Source organism: Alligator mississippiensis, chromosome 2 (genome assembly GCF_030867095.1).
Source record: "Alligator mississippiensis isolate rAllMis1 chromosome 2, rAllMis1, whole genome shotgun sequence".
NCBI classification, from domain to species: domain Eukaryota; kingdom Metazoa; phylum Chordata; order Crocodylia; family Alligatoridae; genus Alligator; species Alligator mississippiensis.
The window spans coordinates 239,867,953-239,883,532 of record NC_081825.1 but is presented as its reverse complement, the minus strand read 5'-3'; the positions used below and the strand labels follow the sequence as shown (position 1 = coordinate 239,883,532).

The 15,580-nt window shown below is 44.7% G+C and overlaps 1 protein-coding gene across 4 annotated transcripts in view; it reads left to right on the top strand.

Annotated features, from left to right (window-relative positions):
- Positions 1-15,580, top strand: part of RTF1 (RTF1 homolog, Paf1/RNA polymerase II complex component) — a 52,723-nt gene that overhangs the window by 2,569 nt on the left and 34,574 nt on the right. Inside the window, exons 1-3 of one of the 4 annotated variants that reach the window (XM_059722974.1) lie at positions 619-797; positions 4,112-4,222; positions 13,655-13,802. In XM_059722974.1, the coding sequence (XP_059578957.1) occupies positions 720-797; positions 4,112-4,222; positions 13,655-13,802 (337 nt within the window). In that variant the 5' untranslated portion in view covers positions 619-719. Of the gene's footprint in view, positions 1-617; positions 798-4,111; positions 4,223-13,654; positions 13,803-15,580 lie in introns of those variants that run through there. The other 3 variants (XM_059722976.1, XM_059722975.1, XM_059722977.1) reach the window with 3 other exon arrangements.

Here is a 15,580-nt window from a genome sequence, read left to right as displayed (position 1 = left end):
TGGGGGGTGGGAGGTCGGGTCTAATAGATGTATTGCGTGGTTTACTAGTTCCTCATGGGACAGTTACTTTGCACTTGTGGCCGGTTTACACTTCTAGTGCGATTTAGCGGGGAATTGTGTGATATACGTAACATGTAGCAGGGGCCTTGTGGGAAGAGGCCTGAAAGGAGCAGAGGGGTTAGTGTCCCCCCAGCTTTTGCTGGCCAGAGACTGGGGCGCGGAGTAAGTGACCCCTCCTGACTCTCGCCATCAGCGTCTTCTACGTGGAAGCTCCCCGTGGCCCGAGAAGCAGGCGAGCGGCCGCTGGGCGAAGCGCGGGTGGCGGATCCGCAGAGCAGCGAGGCAGGGGAGCGGCTGCGGCCGGCCCCCCGCGGCCTTTGTTGGGGAACAGAGGGGCTCTGTTGCGGGGAACTCGGCGGCGCGCGGGTTCCAGGCCGGACGGGCACGTGCGGCGCATGGTGAGCGGCGGCGGGGCCGGGCGGCGAGCGCGGGGCCACGTGCTGTCGGCTGGGCCCCGCCCAGCGGCGGCGGCGGCGGCGGCCTGGCCCCTCCCCGGGGCGGGGCGGCGCGGGGCGCATGCTCCGTGCCCTTTGTGTCCGGGCGCTGGGGCGGCCGGGCTCGGCTCGGCGCGGTGCGGCGCGGCTCGGCTCGGTTCGGCGGCGCTCGCAGGGCCGCAGCGTCCGCCCGCCTGCCGGGCTTGCGGCGCTGCCGCCTCCGCCATGGTGAAGAAGCGGAAAGGCCGCGTCCTCATCGACTCCGACACCGAGGACAGCGGCAGCGAGGAGAACCTCGACCAGGTGCGGGCGAGCGGCCGGCAGGCCCGGCGCGGGCCTCGGCTGCTGGGCGGCCCCGGCCCGCTGGGCCTAGGGCGCGGAGCGGAGCGCGGGGCCCTGCCCCGGCTCGGGCCCGGGAGGCTGCGGCGGCGGCGGATGCTCCTGCTGCCCCCCTCCCCCCTTCCCGTTCCCGCTGCGGGGAAGCGGCTCCCTCGTGCGCGGCCCCGGCCGCCTCAGAGAGGGGTGCCGCTTTACGCCCTGGCAGGGACTTGCTTTGGCCCGTTCCCCGTGGCGCCGGGCCGGGCTGCCCCGTACCAGCGTGGCTTGGGCGGCTGTGAAGCCTCTGGGGGCGGCCTGTGCCTGCGCCGGCCTGGGGGGAGAAGCTGTCAGTGCCGCGGGGGGGGGGGCGGGGAGGGAGGCTTCCCGGCTTCTGCCTCAGTGTCACTTGAGCCAGAGTTGCCTCCTGTCACGTAGACCTTCTAGCAAGGGGTGAGAAGCACTGCGGGTCTCGTGTCTCTCAGCATCACGAGTAAACTTGGGCCTGTAGCAGGTTGGGCCTTTCTCCATGGCGAACTGCCTTAAAAACTTAAAAACCATGTCTTGCTGCCCAAGAGCACAGGGAGTCGGGCTAACCCTAGGCTGGGATGCGTAGGGGCTGGCATAGGCCGGGGGGGGGAGGAGTGATCTTGTACCCCATGCTTCCTCTGTGGCGGGTGAAGCAGTAAGTGGTTGCATTCTGTCCCATGGAGAGCTCTAGGGCAGCTGAGCCACAGCAGCTCCCGCCCACTGGACTTAGGTAGCGGAGAGGGGAAATTTGGTTTCTATGATACATGGCTTAACTAGAGAGGGAGTCAGCTGTAGTAGCCCAAAGTCAGGGCAGAGCAGCACCTTGTAGACTCTCTAGTGCAGAAAGGCTAAGCTTCCCGAAGCAAGTTGGAGATGGTATGAAGGGATGTAATTAGCTGTGTTAATGGTGGTACCCTGCCCTGCCTTTTCTGTGACTTGATTAGGAAAGCCTAGGCCAAAAAGGGCATTGGAGGATGCTTGGCCTCTGCCTTTAGCAGCATGTAGCATTTTAGAAACTCAAGGAGGGGGGACCCTTACAATACAGGTTTCTCAAAAAAGAAAATGAGGAAGGATAAGTAGGGTAACAAAGGAATATTGACACGGTTAAAAGGAGAGCATAGCTGGTCCAAGGTACTACATAAGAAAGCACTCATGGGAGTGAGGTGAGGGTGCCATTTAGCCAATTTGTTGCAAGCGGGGGGGACATAGTTCTAACAAAGACTAGGGATCTGTGCCTGCTAAGGAGATGCCTTTCTGATGTTAGGGGCCTGCACAGAGAGACCTGATAAATCCACTTGCCAGTGAAAGCTTTCCTGGTGAGTTGAGGAGGTCTAAGTCATCTGCAGAATTTAAACTCTTATTTGAAAAATGAAGTTCTAACCTCTGGGGCTGTGAAGATTATCTTCTTGTTTAAGACCAATAAAAACCATGTTTAGTGATGTTGTCCCAAGACAGTAGCAGTCCCCATGTGATTAGGTGGTCTCTGATAGCTTAAACTTAGCAAAAGCATTTTTTGTGATACTTTGAAGAGTCTGTAATGTTTTACTGATGCTTTTCACAGTCCTTTTAGCAACAGTGAAACTCCAGAATCCTTTTAGATTCTGGTGGATGTTTGAAAAAGTTGTGAGCAGCAGCAGGTAGTGAAAATGTTCATGTGATAGCAGGGCACAGACGGCAGAAGTAAGGGTAGGGCACTAGAGACAATTCATCCTTGCAGCAACCAGTAGAAGAAACAAAAAAGGAAAGTTTGATGCTGCTGATTTATTTCTAGATACCTACAGGAGATGAAGCCCTGTGTTCTTTGGTAGGAATCCCATCACCCTGCCTATCTTAGTTGCAGAGCAGGGCAGACAGCAGAGTTGTCCATCAGGGATGTTGCATCTAGACCCTCATAGCAGATCCTTTGATTTTAATTTTTTTTTTTTTTGGATATGTCTTGCTAATAGATGTGATCTTCTGAATAGTTGGTATCTGGTGTGTTTTTTTTCCCCAAGCCTAGTATTGTGGGGTGCTCACTAATATTCTGAACTGGTGGAGAGCAACTGCTTAATTTTAGTCTTCCAGTCTGGTACCTGTGATACAAGTGTCTTTATATGCTTCACTGTAGTTTTGAGATAGATAGAAAAATGGACAGACCTGTTTGGACTCTGTTAAAGGAATAGTCCAGTTAGGATGTATAAGTCACTGTCTCAGGCTTCAAAGCAACTACCATAAAAGCATATAACTACAAAAAGCGAGACTGCTCGGGGATTATCTACATCTGAATAGTTAGAGCAGTGTTTCTCAACTCTTTAAGAGTTGGGATGTCCCTCAACAACTTTTTAAAATTTGGCAGCACCCTTGATTGAGAACCAGTGCTGCACGCAGGTAGGCCTTCATAGTACTTCACAGCCAGGTGCTGCAGTGTACTTCTTGTATTAGGGTTTCCTGCAGACAGGAATGGAGGCATGACTAATGAGCTTTACACCCTTGGAAAAACTCCTGTGGGCCCTTGGGGCTTGTGGGGGGGGGGGAGAGGCGGGGGGGTCTTGCCTGCCCTGGGTGTCCTCACACCCAGCTCCTCCAGCCAAGTAGTGCAAAGAGCTGCTTTAGACCAGCCTGGCTCTCCTGTCTGAGCGGTGTAGACTGGGGACTGGTGCAGGCCAGATGATTAAAGGGCTGTTCCACAGCTCAGCATGGCCTTTCCAAATGGGCCAGAATGCACACACTTACCACAGTCCTTTCCAGTCTGACTTCACATGCTTCTTCTGGAAACAGAGGGGTCCCACATTCCTGGTGCATCTCTTTCTAGGGGGACCTCATGGGGTCAGACCAGGAAGATCCCAGACTCCAACTGCAGTTGTTTACCCACCTGCCTCTGCAGATGGTATGTGGGGCATATTGCCCTGGCAGTGGCACCTCTGCGAGGGGCTCCCAGTTAGAATCCACTGAGTTGGAGGCAGGTGGTCTTTGATTGCGTGCCACTCATTGCCTTCCATGTCTGAAACAAGTAATCCAGCTGTGAAAGTAGTTAACCCTCATGTTGTATATCTTTACAAAATAAGCTAGTAGTAATATTTGGCATTTAGGGCTTGTCATCTTGAAAACCTATTCCCAGCTTTGATCTGTAATAAGTATCTGTGTGTACCATGTAAAAAATTCAACTCGCACTGACTGGGAGACATACTGCTTTTGGAAAGCATTTGAATACTATTGAGGGATGCAAATGTAAGAATCAATATTGGTCGACCCAGTTCTTTGGCTTAAAAATAAGCATACGTTTTTCACACTAGGAGCTCCTGTCATTGGCCAAACGGAAACGCAGCGACTCTGAGGAGAAGGAGCCACCTGTGAGCAAACCTACAGCATCTTCAGATTCTGAGACCTCAGACAGTGATGATGAGGTGGGTTTGACATGTCGTAATTGACTTGCTACAGCTTGTTTGCCTGGGAGGTCCAACATTAGCAGGAAGAATATTGTCACTGCAGTATTCTTTGAACTGCTGTGTATAGATTGCTGGTTTTGTAAAGGGAAGCTGGTCTCTGAGGCACCAAGAGGAAGTGGCTTCCAAAATAATTCTTTCTTCTTTTGGAATTAAGCAAATACCAAATTGTAATCGTATGTTATGTATACTGACAGTTAAGTAGAAAATTCATCGATTGCTTAAACAGTTTGTGACCTGCCTGCATAGAACAGGTGCTCTCAGTGTATGATAGTTCTGCAGCTGAGAGAAGTGGAGGTGCTTCAGTTAGAGTGCTAAGCTGAGAAGAGGGGTGGATTTAGAACTGAGGATATTCTCTGTCCTGGGCACTAGCTTTTAGAACCATCTCCCCTTGTCATCTGTACCGTGTGAAGAACTTCAGCCTGAAGTAGCCTGATGCGGCAATCACACACTGGAGGTAGAGCACACCATTTTATCAGGGCTGTTGAGGAAGGGGAGGATGGCTTCAGTTCAGCAAAATATTTCATATCTTTATTGCTCTAAGGGTTTGGCTGTTGGGTTTCTGTTTGGTCAGGCCTGGCTGTTGGACTTGTTTTTATCTGTCCTTTACTATCTAGGGATCCTAGAGCTTGGGGTAGATGTTCAATTTAGCTTTATAAATTGAAACAAATGACCCACTAAGACAGAAGAATGCCCCTTCTTCATGCACCAGTTGAATAAAATATTCTCGAAACGTTACAAATGGCTTTGCAAACTTCTTGCAGATGGTGGGGCGAGATAACTCATTCTACTCTTAAGAAGTTTCTGATGAAATTTTTGAATACTTCTTTCTTTAGTCCTAGGGAAGAACATCTTAATCTGGAAATCAGTAGCATAGACTAGTGATAAGGAGCCATTCTCTCAAACTTCCAGGAGTTAGTGCATAGTTTTTCCGGGCAGTATGAATAAGAATATGATTGGCTATAGCTCATCTGCTGAGACATTTTAAAAAATTGATTATTGAAACTGTATCAATGTTAATGATTAAGAAGAGGAAAGGTTGATGTTCTCATGCTGCATTCCAATGGCTTTATATCCTCTTTAATACCTTTAAGAGCTACAGAGGAAAAATGCTAAAAAATAGTGGACTTAAGAATACCCAATTACTTTTTTACCTTTTGGTACAGCTAATTATGCACTTTATGATTAATTTGTTTTTAGCCTGTTGGAGTTAATTTTGTGTATACATTCAGATTTTAAGTCTGGTATATTCCTTGAATAGGAAAAAAAATCTTCCAGTTCACAATCTTTCAGATTTTCCTGTCACTTTACATGGGTATCCGGATTTAGTTTTTGGACACCTGTATATAAAAAAACAAAGCAAATTAAATGGGGAAAGAAAATCTCTGTCTGTGTTCTCAAACTTAAAACATGTGGCTTTGAACTACCTCATTTCTATAAACCTCTGAATCCAGTATGTGTGAAATAGGAAAAGATATGTGTATTGCAAACCTCCAAGGAAAACAGTAAACAGTGCTGTTTTCACCTATGTCAGCTTTCAAATTGAAGTTGATGCATCTGATGTACAATATGCTATTGGTGCATCTTTATCAATGCAGTAGATTTTCTTTGCATGAATACAGGTTCTGACTTAAAATGTCTTGTATGTAGCAGAGAGAGAACCTTAGTAAGAAGGTAACCATGATAAATACCCCTAACTTCTCCTGATGACTTTTTATGCAGTCTTCAGTGCTCAAATCTGCAAGATGGAATGCGAGGGACAGGCTTTCTTTTTCAGGCATTTATCCAGTTTCAGGTGTATTACCTCCCTAGATTTTTGTTTCTGCTCAGAGTAGGCATTGCCATCACTTGTTCTTTTGGCTTCTCAATTTTGGTGAGAACAGTGCCTCGTTGGTACACCTAATGGAGTTGCCTCAAGACGGGAAGCCTTGAGGGGAAAGGCCTGGCACTAACAGCTTGGTGGCAAATGCCATAACGAGTTAGCTGACTTGCAGTAATAGAACATTTCTTCTGTTTTGCTTGGTGGGGAGAAGGTTGGCCTGGGTTGCACCAACAGCAGTGCGTGGTCATTCCAGGGCCTCATATCTTAAGGAAAAGTTGCTGTATCACAGGATAGGATGTGTACTAGAAGGTGGCAGAAAATCTGTGTTGTATATCTGAGGATCCAGTGCTAAAAATCCCATTATTCCTCTTGTGGCCTCTTCTGAGTGTGCACTGTTTTCAAACTATAGGAACATAAGAATGGATGAACTGCATTGCAAGCTAGCTAGTGTGCTAATAGAGAAACGCTCAACAGATCTGGAGCACTGAGGGTTTTGACTGCCAGTTAAAACACCTGGGGTAGCCCTTCATTGCATCAGTGGGCAATAGCAAAGGTTAAAGTTGCATTAGACATATCAGCAGCTGTGTTTATGGCAATGGCTGCCCTTACATAGCAGTTTATGGTCCTTAGTGGCCTGCTGATATATGATGGTGATGAGACAGCCAGCTATGATGGAATCCAGATAAATCGGAAGGGTTTGCCCTAGACCATCTTTGGTCAGTGGATCACTGATTCCAGGTCTGAGCTACAAATGTGAACCGTTGGGATAGAATTGTACTGCAGAGCTGTGGTGATCAGCAGTGCCTGGAGCGGGTCAGGAAGGCCATTTTCCTGGAATCAACTGATCTAAGTCTACAACTGTAGAAACTGCATACCAACATATGACTTCTTGGTTTGGGTTCTCCCTCCCCCTCCTCCCCTCATAGAGAAGGATATAGCCATAATCATCTGTACATTCACAACCTACTTGTCTGTTGCAGATCAATTTAGTGTAAACCCCAATCATTAGGGCTGCTGTGCAGGAGGCATGTTCCACCATGGGAAAGGTTTTTCTGTGTGTTAAGACTTGCAAAACCTAAAGAGAATATTGACATCTTTCCATGGATGGGGTTCCCCAGTTGCCTTGGAGACATATTCCCAATCCAGTTAGACCTCATCTTTCCTAAATAGGAAAGGGTTCTTCTCTTGCACCTCAAAGTCTTGTTGATCATGACAACTGGTTCATTCACATTAATGCAGGTCAGCCTGGAGAAGGATCTGATGCTAGAACGTTTGGCCACATCTGCCTGTTTGCTTTAATGAACAGAGGACAGTTTGGTAGAACTCCTGTTAATCTTCCTCTTAATATCATGAGCATCCCTCCCCTTATCCTTGAGATCCCTGTCTACCCTCTGGTGTCATGGCTGATAAGACCTGATGCTGAGTGATAAACAGGATCACAGGAAAAAAAAACAACTGTTGCCTTAAAAGTTGCAAACTGATGACAGAATACATCTTTGGGAGACTTACAGCTGCATTTGTGTTGGTCTGCTGGAAATGGATGAAGAGTATAAAGCTAGGTGGTATATAGTGGTATTCCACACATCTCTGAGAACCAGATCGTACATCTTGGAGGGCCAGGAGGTAGCAGTGGGAAGGTAGCATGATGGTTTGAGTGGCCAGTGTTCCAGCCACTCCTCAGTGACAGCCCCCAGCATCACCTGGTCTGGGAAGCCTTGGGAGTCTCTCTTGAGAAATGTAAACTTCTAAGCCTCTGTTTGGATTCTGGATTTGGGCAGCCAAAATTTAACAAGCTGAAGTCTGGGTACACCCTTCCTGGCTTGGGAATTCCTCTGTCTCCTAAGGTCAGTCTATGCATGTTTCATACACACTTCCCTTAGGTTATAACATTGAATGCTTAGGCCTGCAGGCCTGCACAGGTGATCTTTCTCTGTGGGGACTTCTGCTATACATGCTTTCAAGTTTTTGAAATGTGAAGCTGTTTGGTTTTTAGCATTAGCAGCAGTGTAGAGCCTTGTAAGCTGCTTGCTTTTGCTTGCTTTTTTTTTTTTTCCCCCCCTAGGGGCCAGCTTTGTCAAGGTACAACTATTGACAACATTTAAAACAATGAAGTTTTCTTTAAATGAGAGAGAGAGAGAGAGAGAACTTTTATTTGAGGTGTAGCAGAGAATACAAGTGGAAAACAAATGGTGGGACCTGGGGCAGATGTGTAAGAATGCAGTGAACCAGGTTGTGGGGATGCTGGAAGACTTATTGTTGTGCTTGTATGAACAATACAGATTGTGTTGGGGGTTTGGAACTTACGAGCTCAGTAGGAGGGAAAGAGCTTGGAAAAAGGACAACGTGAACATCCTATTCTTTGTGCAAGGTGGGATTTTTTTTTTTTTTTTTTTGTCTGACTCTTTGGAGACCGTGCTACTCCAGAGCTGTTGATAGCAGCACCCAAATGTTTTCTAGCCCCTGGAAACCCAGGAGTGGTTGACCCTCTAATGGACACAGCTGCTGTGTGGTTGGTTTGAGGAAAAGGATGAGGAAGATAGAAACAGAATGGTGGTCACTGTCTCTAGCAGTGCAGATGATCTTAGTGAGTGGCCCACATGGCCAACTTCGTAGGTGAGTTAATTGCTGCAGCTTCTGGAGCTGTACCAGCTATTGCTCCCCCCCACTTCCAAATTTCTTGCCTGTGGGCCACCATAGGTCTGGAAATCTGCCACCCATCCTGCCACCATTAATTGCTGTGGCTGCTGCTGCTACTTGCATTTCATCAACATTCCAGAACTTTGTGGAGCCCTGCAGGCTTGATTATGTGGCTCTGTGGGCTGAATCTGGCCTGCAGGTTGTATCTTGGTCATTCCTGATCTTTTTTGAGATTTTTCCAACATTAAACGCTGCATCTGGTTCACAAATGGTTGTTGTTCCTGACCAGCCCAAGAGTTTTCTTGACTATGCCAGCTCTTTATTCTGGTTGACGCCCTTCTTAGCCAATATCATGCATGCTTTTTCTCTTACTTTTGGTATTCTCACCAGTCATCTGTTGCTTTGCTGTGTTTTGCTGGTGACTCCAAGTTAATCTAACATTTCCTCTTTGTTGCACTTCTTGCAGGTTCTCAAAGTTTGCTAGATGGTGGACCACTGTCTGGAGACCAGGGGTCACCTTAGAAAGCAAGAAACGAAGCAAATGTTGCTGCTGCTGTTTTTCTTGTTTTGGTTTTCACAGTCTGGGTGCATGCGCCCCCCCCCCCCCCCCCTTAAGATTTTTAAGATGTCATTTCCAGAGTGTTTCCTAATCTTGATAGATTTGGTGGTCTTCTTTCATCTTGACTCCTATGCTGCTTGCTTTCACCCTTGCAGAAAACCTAAAGCTGTGGTTTCATGACTGGCATTGGGGTTGCCTGTTGCTTTTCCATCCCATTGGGGTCCCCTGTTGCTTTTATGGTGCTGATTTGGGAGCAGTGGAGTAGGTCAGGGTTTGTCAGCTGAGCTGTTGCTTTATGCTTTGGCTTTGTTGTTGCTGACTGGCTTGGTTAGGAGGTTTGTCTTGCAGTGTGTGAAGGAACTGTTTTTGGGATGGGCAAGTGTCCTATTGCTCACTTTCTATGGTGTGCCCTTTGCCTTGACCCTACTTTAGTGCTATGGCTTGTTAACTGAGAGTGCTATTGGATGTGTGCGGAATGATTTTTAGGAATGTTGGGGAAAGGTTGGTAACTACAGGCATCTCCTCAAGTCGTTCAAACACTGGAGGATGTCTTTCTCCTCAGCAAGACAAAAAAGCAAAGTCAAATCTCTGAGAAGGTCAAGGGAGTTAAGCATTACTGTTAGTGACACCATCCTGGTCAGAGGTCCAGTATGAATGGAGGTCCAGGGATAAGGCAGCTCTGCCCTGAAATGTTAAGCTTGCTAAAGTGCCTTCTGGATCTTAGGTTTCTTATCTCTTCATTGGAATATGCTCTAGGTTTACTGGGCTTATAGATGCTTTTCCACGGTGGTTGAGGTTTTGTCTGCTTCTAGGGAAGGTTTTAGTGATTGTGTCTTCTACATCTGAGTAATTTCTAATAGCTATTAATAGTAGTCTGCTCTAGGTTTTTGGGGAACTTGTAGCTGATTTTTTTTTTACAGTGCTAGAGAAAAACTTTTGAATTGATTTTTCTGGTCCAGTTTTTTGTCACCAAGTTACCTTAAGGTTCATTGCTCAGTGGAAAGAGCAGCTCTAAAGAATGTCGTTCTGCACTGGTTTTTGAATATGCCATCTTGGAATCTTGTGAGGCTGGGAAAAATAGCAGAGTGGCTTGGCAGACAGGTGTAAAGCAGTGAAGAGTACTTGACTTGGCTTGAAGCATGAGAAAAGTTGTGTGGATATAGTTTTCAGCAGTCGTGATCTTGAGCACACAGAGGGAAAGGAAGTGGAACATGAAAGGAACATTGCTTTTCACTTACAATGGTAGCACCAGCAACATAAATAAAAGCCAGTTGCCCTTTAACTAAGCATGTGCTGATAGTTACAGTGACAACATTCTTCCCCCATTCTGTGCTGCAGGCTGGTGTGCTGTCAAGAGTGTTGGTCTGGCTGGCAGGAGGTATAGTCTATATACCCTGCACATGGACTCTTTTTTGAATCTGATGTTCATAGTCTCTCCATGCTAGCTCCTGTTTTGTCATGAAGTGGGACTTGGTGCTAGTGGTGTCTCTTGCCAAGATCCTGTCCAGCTCTTCATAGTATGGGGAGGTGGTTTGCCCAGTACCCAAGAGGTTGTGGTTGTCTGTGGCGCCTTTTAAGTTCTTTTCCTGTAATGTGTGTGGTCATGTACATGTCTTGGTTTTGGCAGTTTTTCATCAGGGCTTGCCGTGCTTCAGCTTCACTTAGTAGTGCCAGAGATAAAGGCCTTGACTGCGGCATGTTCACAGAAAAGCAATGCAGGTGAGCTCTGAAGGTGGTGATTCCTAGAGTGCCTGAGCAAGACAAAAAAAAGCTTTGTCAAATATCCAAATACAAACTGGAACGTGGTATCAAGTCACCGTTCCTAGAGCAGTAGAGGCTACTACATAGATAAACAGAGTAGCCAAGTCAGAGGAGGGCACAAAGCAATACAGGAATACAGCTGGCAGTCTAACAGGTGATATAGGTGTGTGTTGTTGTGCACGCCAAAGTCTTTCCTGAGAGATTTTGCCTAGGTTGATATTACCCCAGCTCGGAGCCAGTGTAAACTTTTCTGGTTTCGGATAGATTTAAGGGGTTATCATGCAGTAGTCCTTGGCTTTTATTCCTAGGCAGGTCTGTTCAGGGAAGTTTGTAGGAGACATGGCTACTTTGTAACCAGTGCATTGTCTGCTGCAAATGTCTGATTTCAGCTGAGCTGTATCAACATTTTGTAAGTTGAAAATGGGGGTGAAGGAAACTATCGGTTCACTTCTTTTTTGCTGATTTGTAATAAGCACGTTAGTTGGGGGGGGGGGGGGAGTCCTGTGAAAGAACTACAGAATTGTTGCAGGTTTCTGGCATCTGTGAATTTAAGTGAAATTTGTACACGAATGCTCAGAGCGTGAAGTACACTGACTAGCAAGGTGCTTCTACCATCTGTCAAATTGCACTATTCTAGGGTTTTTAGATATCATTAATATTCATAGTAGCTCCTTTGAGGTGTTGAGATGAATGTGTTATTGCATTGGTTTGAATTTGCAGTGCTTGGAACTTGATCTATATTACTCCATATATATTATTTTTATTTTACAGTAGAACCCCATTATTTTTGTATCTGGGTGTTACTGCAACCCTTTTAGTTTGCAGCACCTTGCTGAATTAAGAAACTGCATAGCTGATCAGAGAAGTAACACCCTTAAAAATAAAAACTGCAGCAAACAGCTGGAGCACTCCAATGGTCCTGTGTAGCAATTTGCTGTGGCTCTGTATGTTCCCATATACTTTACAAACCTTCATTTCTGCAGAGTGGTTCAGAACTTAATCCTACAAAGAATCTGGTTTCTTTTGTACTATCCTTAAAACAAAAGATCAGTGATGGGTCCTACCTTGCAATATAATGAGAAAAGGGACAATTTTGAGGGGTTACTTAAACAGAAGAGGAGAATGGGTAGGACAGTGCTAAAGAACTTTCATTTGTGGAGAGCTGTATGGAGAAAGGATGCAGAAAGGAAAATAAATGTAGGTAAAAGAGCAGCACAGCCGCTTAGCAGACTCTGTTGAATGTCTGCTGGTACCTTGAAGGCAAGGAGGCATTCTGGGAACACTGACAAAGGTGATGGAAGAAAAAGGGTGAGGTACTCTTGCTGGCCCCTATCAGGAAATCAGATTGATCAAAGCTGTCTCTATCCTGAGGAATTTGGAAAGTTGGGGTTTAGAAGAGCTAAAAATCATCTTCATTTTGAAAGAGGAAGCTGGTAGTTGAGTGGGAATGATGGTGACTGATGTTTGAAAAAGTGACTTCAGATGTTCCAGTTTGGTTTGATTCAAGCTAAATGCAAATTCTGGACATCTTTAAATCGGACAGTTAAAGACCTTGATGGTGTGGTAGTAAAATAAGTTTTAAAAATGTTAAGTGTTTGAAGGTAAAGAACCTTCTTTCACATCCAGTAGGAATTCCCCAAAGCACAGAATTCCTTGAAGCTAGTAAGGGACCAGATAAAATTGAGAGACTACTCCTTTATTAAATGATCCTTGAACATTCCGTTTGGTCTGTCAGTCATTGTGACTAAATGGTCAGGGTGGAATAGAAGAAAGCTAATTGGAAATGACATTGTAAACACTAAATTGTTTCCTGGTAGTCCCACAGTATGCTAGATGTTATCTGAGCCTCCAAGATATAAATTCCCTCTTCCAGAAAGCTTGTAGTCCAAGAATATTAGGAACAGAAAAAAGATGTTGAGGGAATATAAAGGCTAAGACCTGTAAATAGAAAATGTAGAGAATGAATGATCCTTCCTGCAGTTATTAGCATGTCTCTTAAATATGTGAAGTATTTTGTGTTAATATGCTGTTTCCTGCATTAATGTTTGAGCAAGAAGAGATGCACTCTGCACAAAAAATGTCTGTCTGTTTTGTCTACTTCTGGTAGAGGTAGAGGGTGTTTTTTGCAAAACTGTCTTTATTTCTTGCCCTTTGTGAAATTTGTAGTATGTTGTCTGAATAAATCTTATTTGTAAACAAAGCCATCTTTTTTTTTCTGTTGAATAACAGGATACTAAGGAAGTGTCCAACTATATTTGTAAAATTTGTTTCCTGGGAAAACGTTCTCCGTGCTCAGACTTTCTGTAGAGTCCTATAGAACGGCAACATTTTTTTTTTTTAGCCCTCTTGACCCTTTTTATTTAAGTGTGTACTGCCAACTGGTTCATGTTGCTAACTTGTGAAAACTTATGACTGGCATTTATATGATGGGTCTGGTTCAATGTATACTCTGTTTGTTTCACTCTCCCTGAAGCACTGGTTTGTATTCCAGTTGTCGGGTTTACTGGTCTGCTTCTTCCAAGAGTTTGTGCTGTGGTGAATTTGGAATATTTTTTAGGGTAAGGTTCTTTTCAGTGCCTCTCTCTCAATTTGTTCCTTTCCTCTTACTTTGCAGTGGACTGTTGGGGGTTCCAAAAACAAAAAGAAGGGAAAAGCTGGGAAAGCAGAGAAGAAGGCAGCTATGAAGAAACAAGCTAACAGAGCTGCCTCTTCAGGCAGCTCAGATAAAGACAGCTCTGCTGAGAGCTCAGCACCTGAAGAAGGTAAGAACATGTGGGCAGTAGCTTATAGCACTACTCTATTAAATGACCATTTTTTCATGTTTAATGCAGTTAACTGAGCATCCACAATGCCCAAACTTGTCTCTATTTTTTCTCAAGTATTTGTTTTGTGCATCTAGTATTCTGGAGGGTTTTTCCAGTCAAATAACTTCTAAATTTGTCACAGGCTTGAATCTCTTCTCAGACTGCATGTAATTTACTATACAGCATGCTGAAAGTACTTGATACAAATGCAACTAAATGTTACTTTTAACATAAAATGTAAAGCTAATTTCATTCTCTGCTTTGAGTCTCAGAAACTAGAGATGGGGGAGAACAGAGGATCCCCCTTGCCCCCTTTTTAGCTTCTTCAGTTTGCTTTATCCCTACATTTTCAAGCCTTATCTTTAGTTCCCCCTCATTCCTTGCTCAGACTTCCATATAAGCCTTTTCTTTGACTTTCATAGAAGGTACTATGCTTTATAGGGAATGCTCAGTTGTGTGTTCCTAATTATTCTTGTATGTTGTGTCATAATTTTGATGCTGTTTTTCTTGCAATTGTAAAGTGAAAGTGTCTCATTTTAAGTGTTTGTGGAAAAAGCTTCTGAGATCTGTCTGACATAGGAATAAGTGAGTTGCTTGTCTAATCTAGTATCCTTTCTCAGACTGTTGCAAGTACCAGAAATTTGAGTGGAAGGTGCTAAAGTTCACATTAATACAAACAAAAAACCTTTTAAAATCAATTACAGATATCAAGACATTTCACCCACTGTGAACCTTAAAAGCATGAATATAAGTTAAGGGATAAGTCTTCTATATTCTTTGTCACCTCTATAATTCTTATAATAATGTTGATTATCCAACCCCCTTCCCCCCCCCCTTGCAAAAAAACCCCCAAAACAAAACAAAACCCTCATGGGTTACCAGCTCTGTTTTCAACAGATAGCAATAAGCAATACTCTCCCTAGCTTCATCAGACTCCCCCTCCAGTTTAAAACCTGAATAGTAATGTTTGCCAAAGTTACAGCAGAATACTCTCTGGAATGTGAGAGATACCAGGCTATTGACATTGAAATATAGGTAGTATTTGGGATCATCGTATCAGGGACCATTCTCACCTGTACCTGAAGTTGGTTTGCAAAGTGGTAGGAGGATAATGAAAGCTTGCCATCAGGGGAGGAGAAATGTTTACATATTTTGTTGGTTCTCAGCTAAAATAACTATCCCTTAGAATAAGGACAAGTTTCTCTGCTTTAGACTGTGTAATCTAAAGCAGAGATTACATAGTAACATTGTCATCCAGATGCAATACCAGCACATCAGCTGTAATGGTGGGGAAAGTTGACAGTGTTTAGTATATCAGCTTCATGTTCACATTAGGGTGGTGAGGGGAAGATTTTAAAATACTTGTTCCACCTCTAAATGGTAGTGTTCTACTTAGCAGATGCAGAATAACAAATGAGGCAGAAATTGTCTCCCAAGTATTTCCTTTGCTAAAAGGAGTACAGAGATGTTGCAACTAATTAAAAAAAAAAAAACAAAAAAAACTGCAAAGACTTTTGATGGTCTTATAATTCAGCATTTATAACCTGATTTGCACCATACCCACATCAAACATTCAACTACAGGGTCCTGCTTAACAATTTGTTAATCCTGCATTTCTGAAAAATTAAGTGCCATTATCAAAATTAATTCTTTGCTGCATTCATAATTATGATGTTGCTACTGCTCTGCTTTTCCACAATACTTAAATTCTGTTGAGTTCTTGGACTGCATGATAT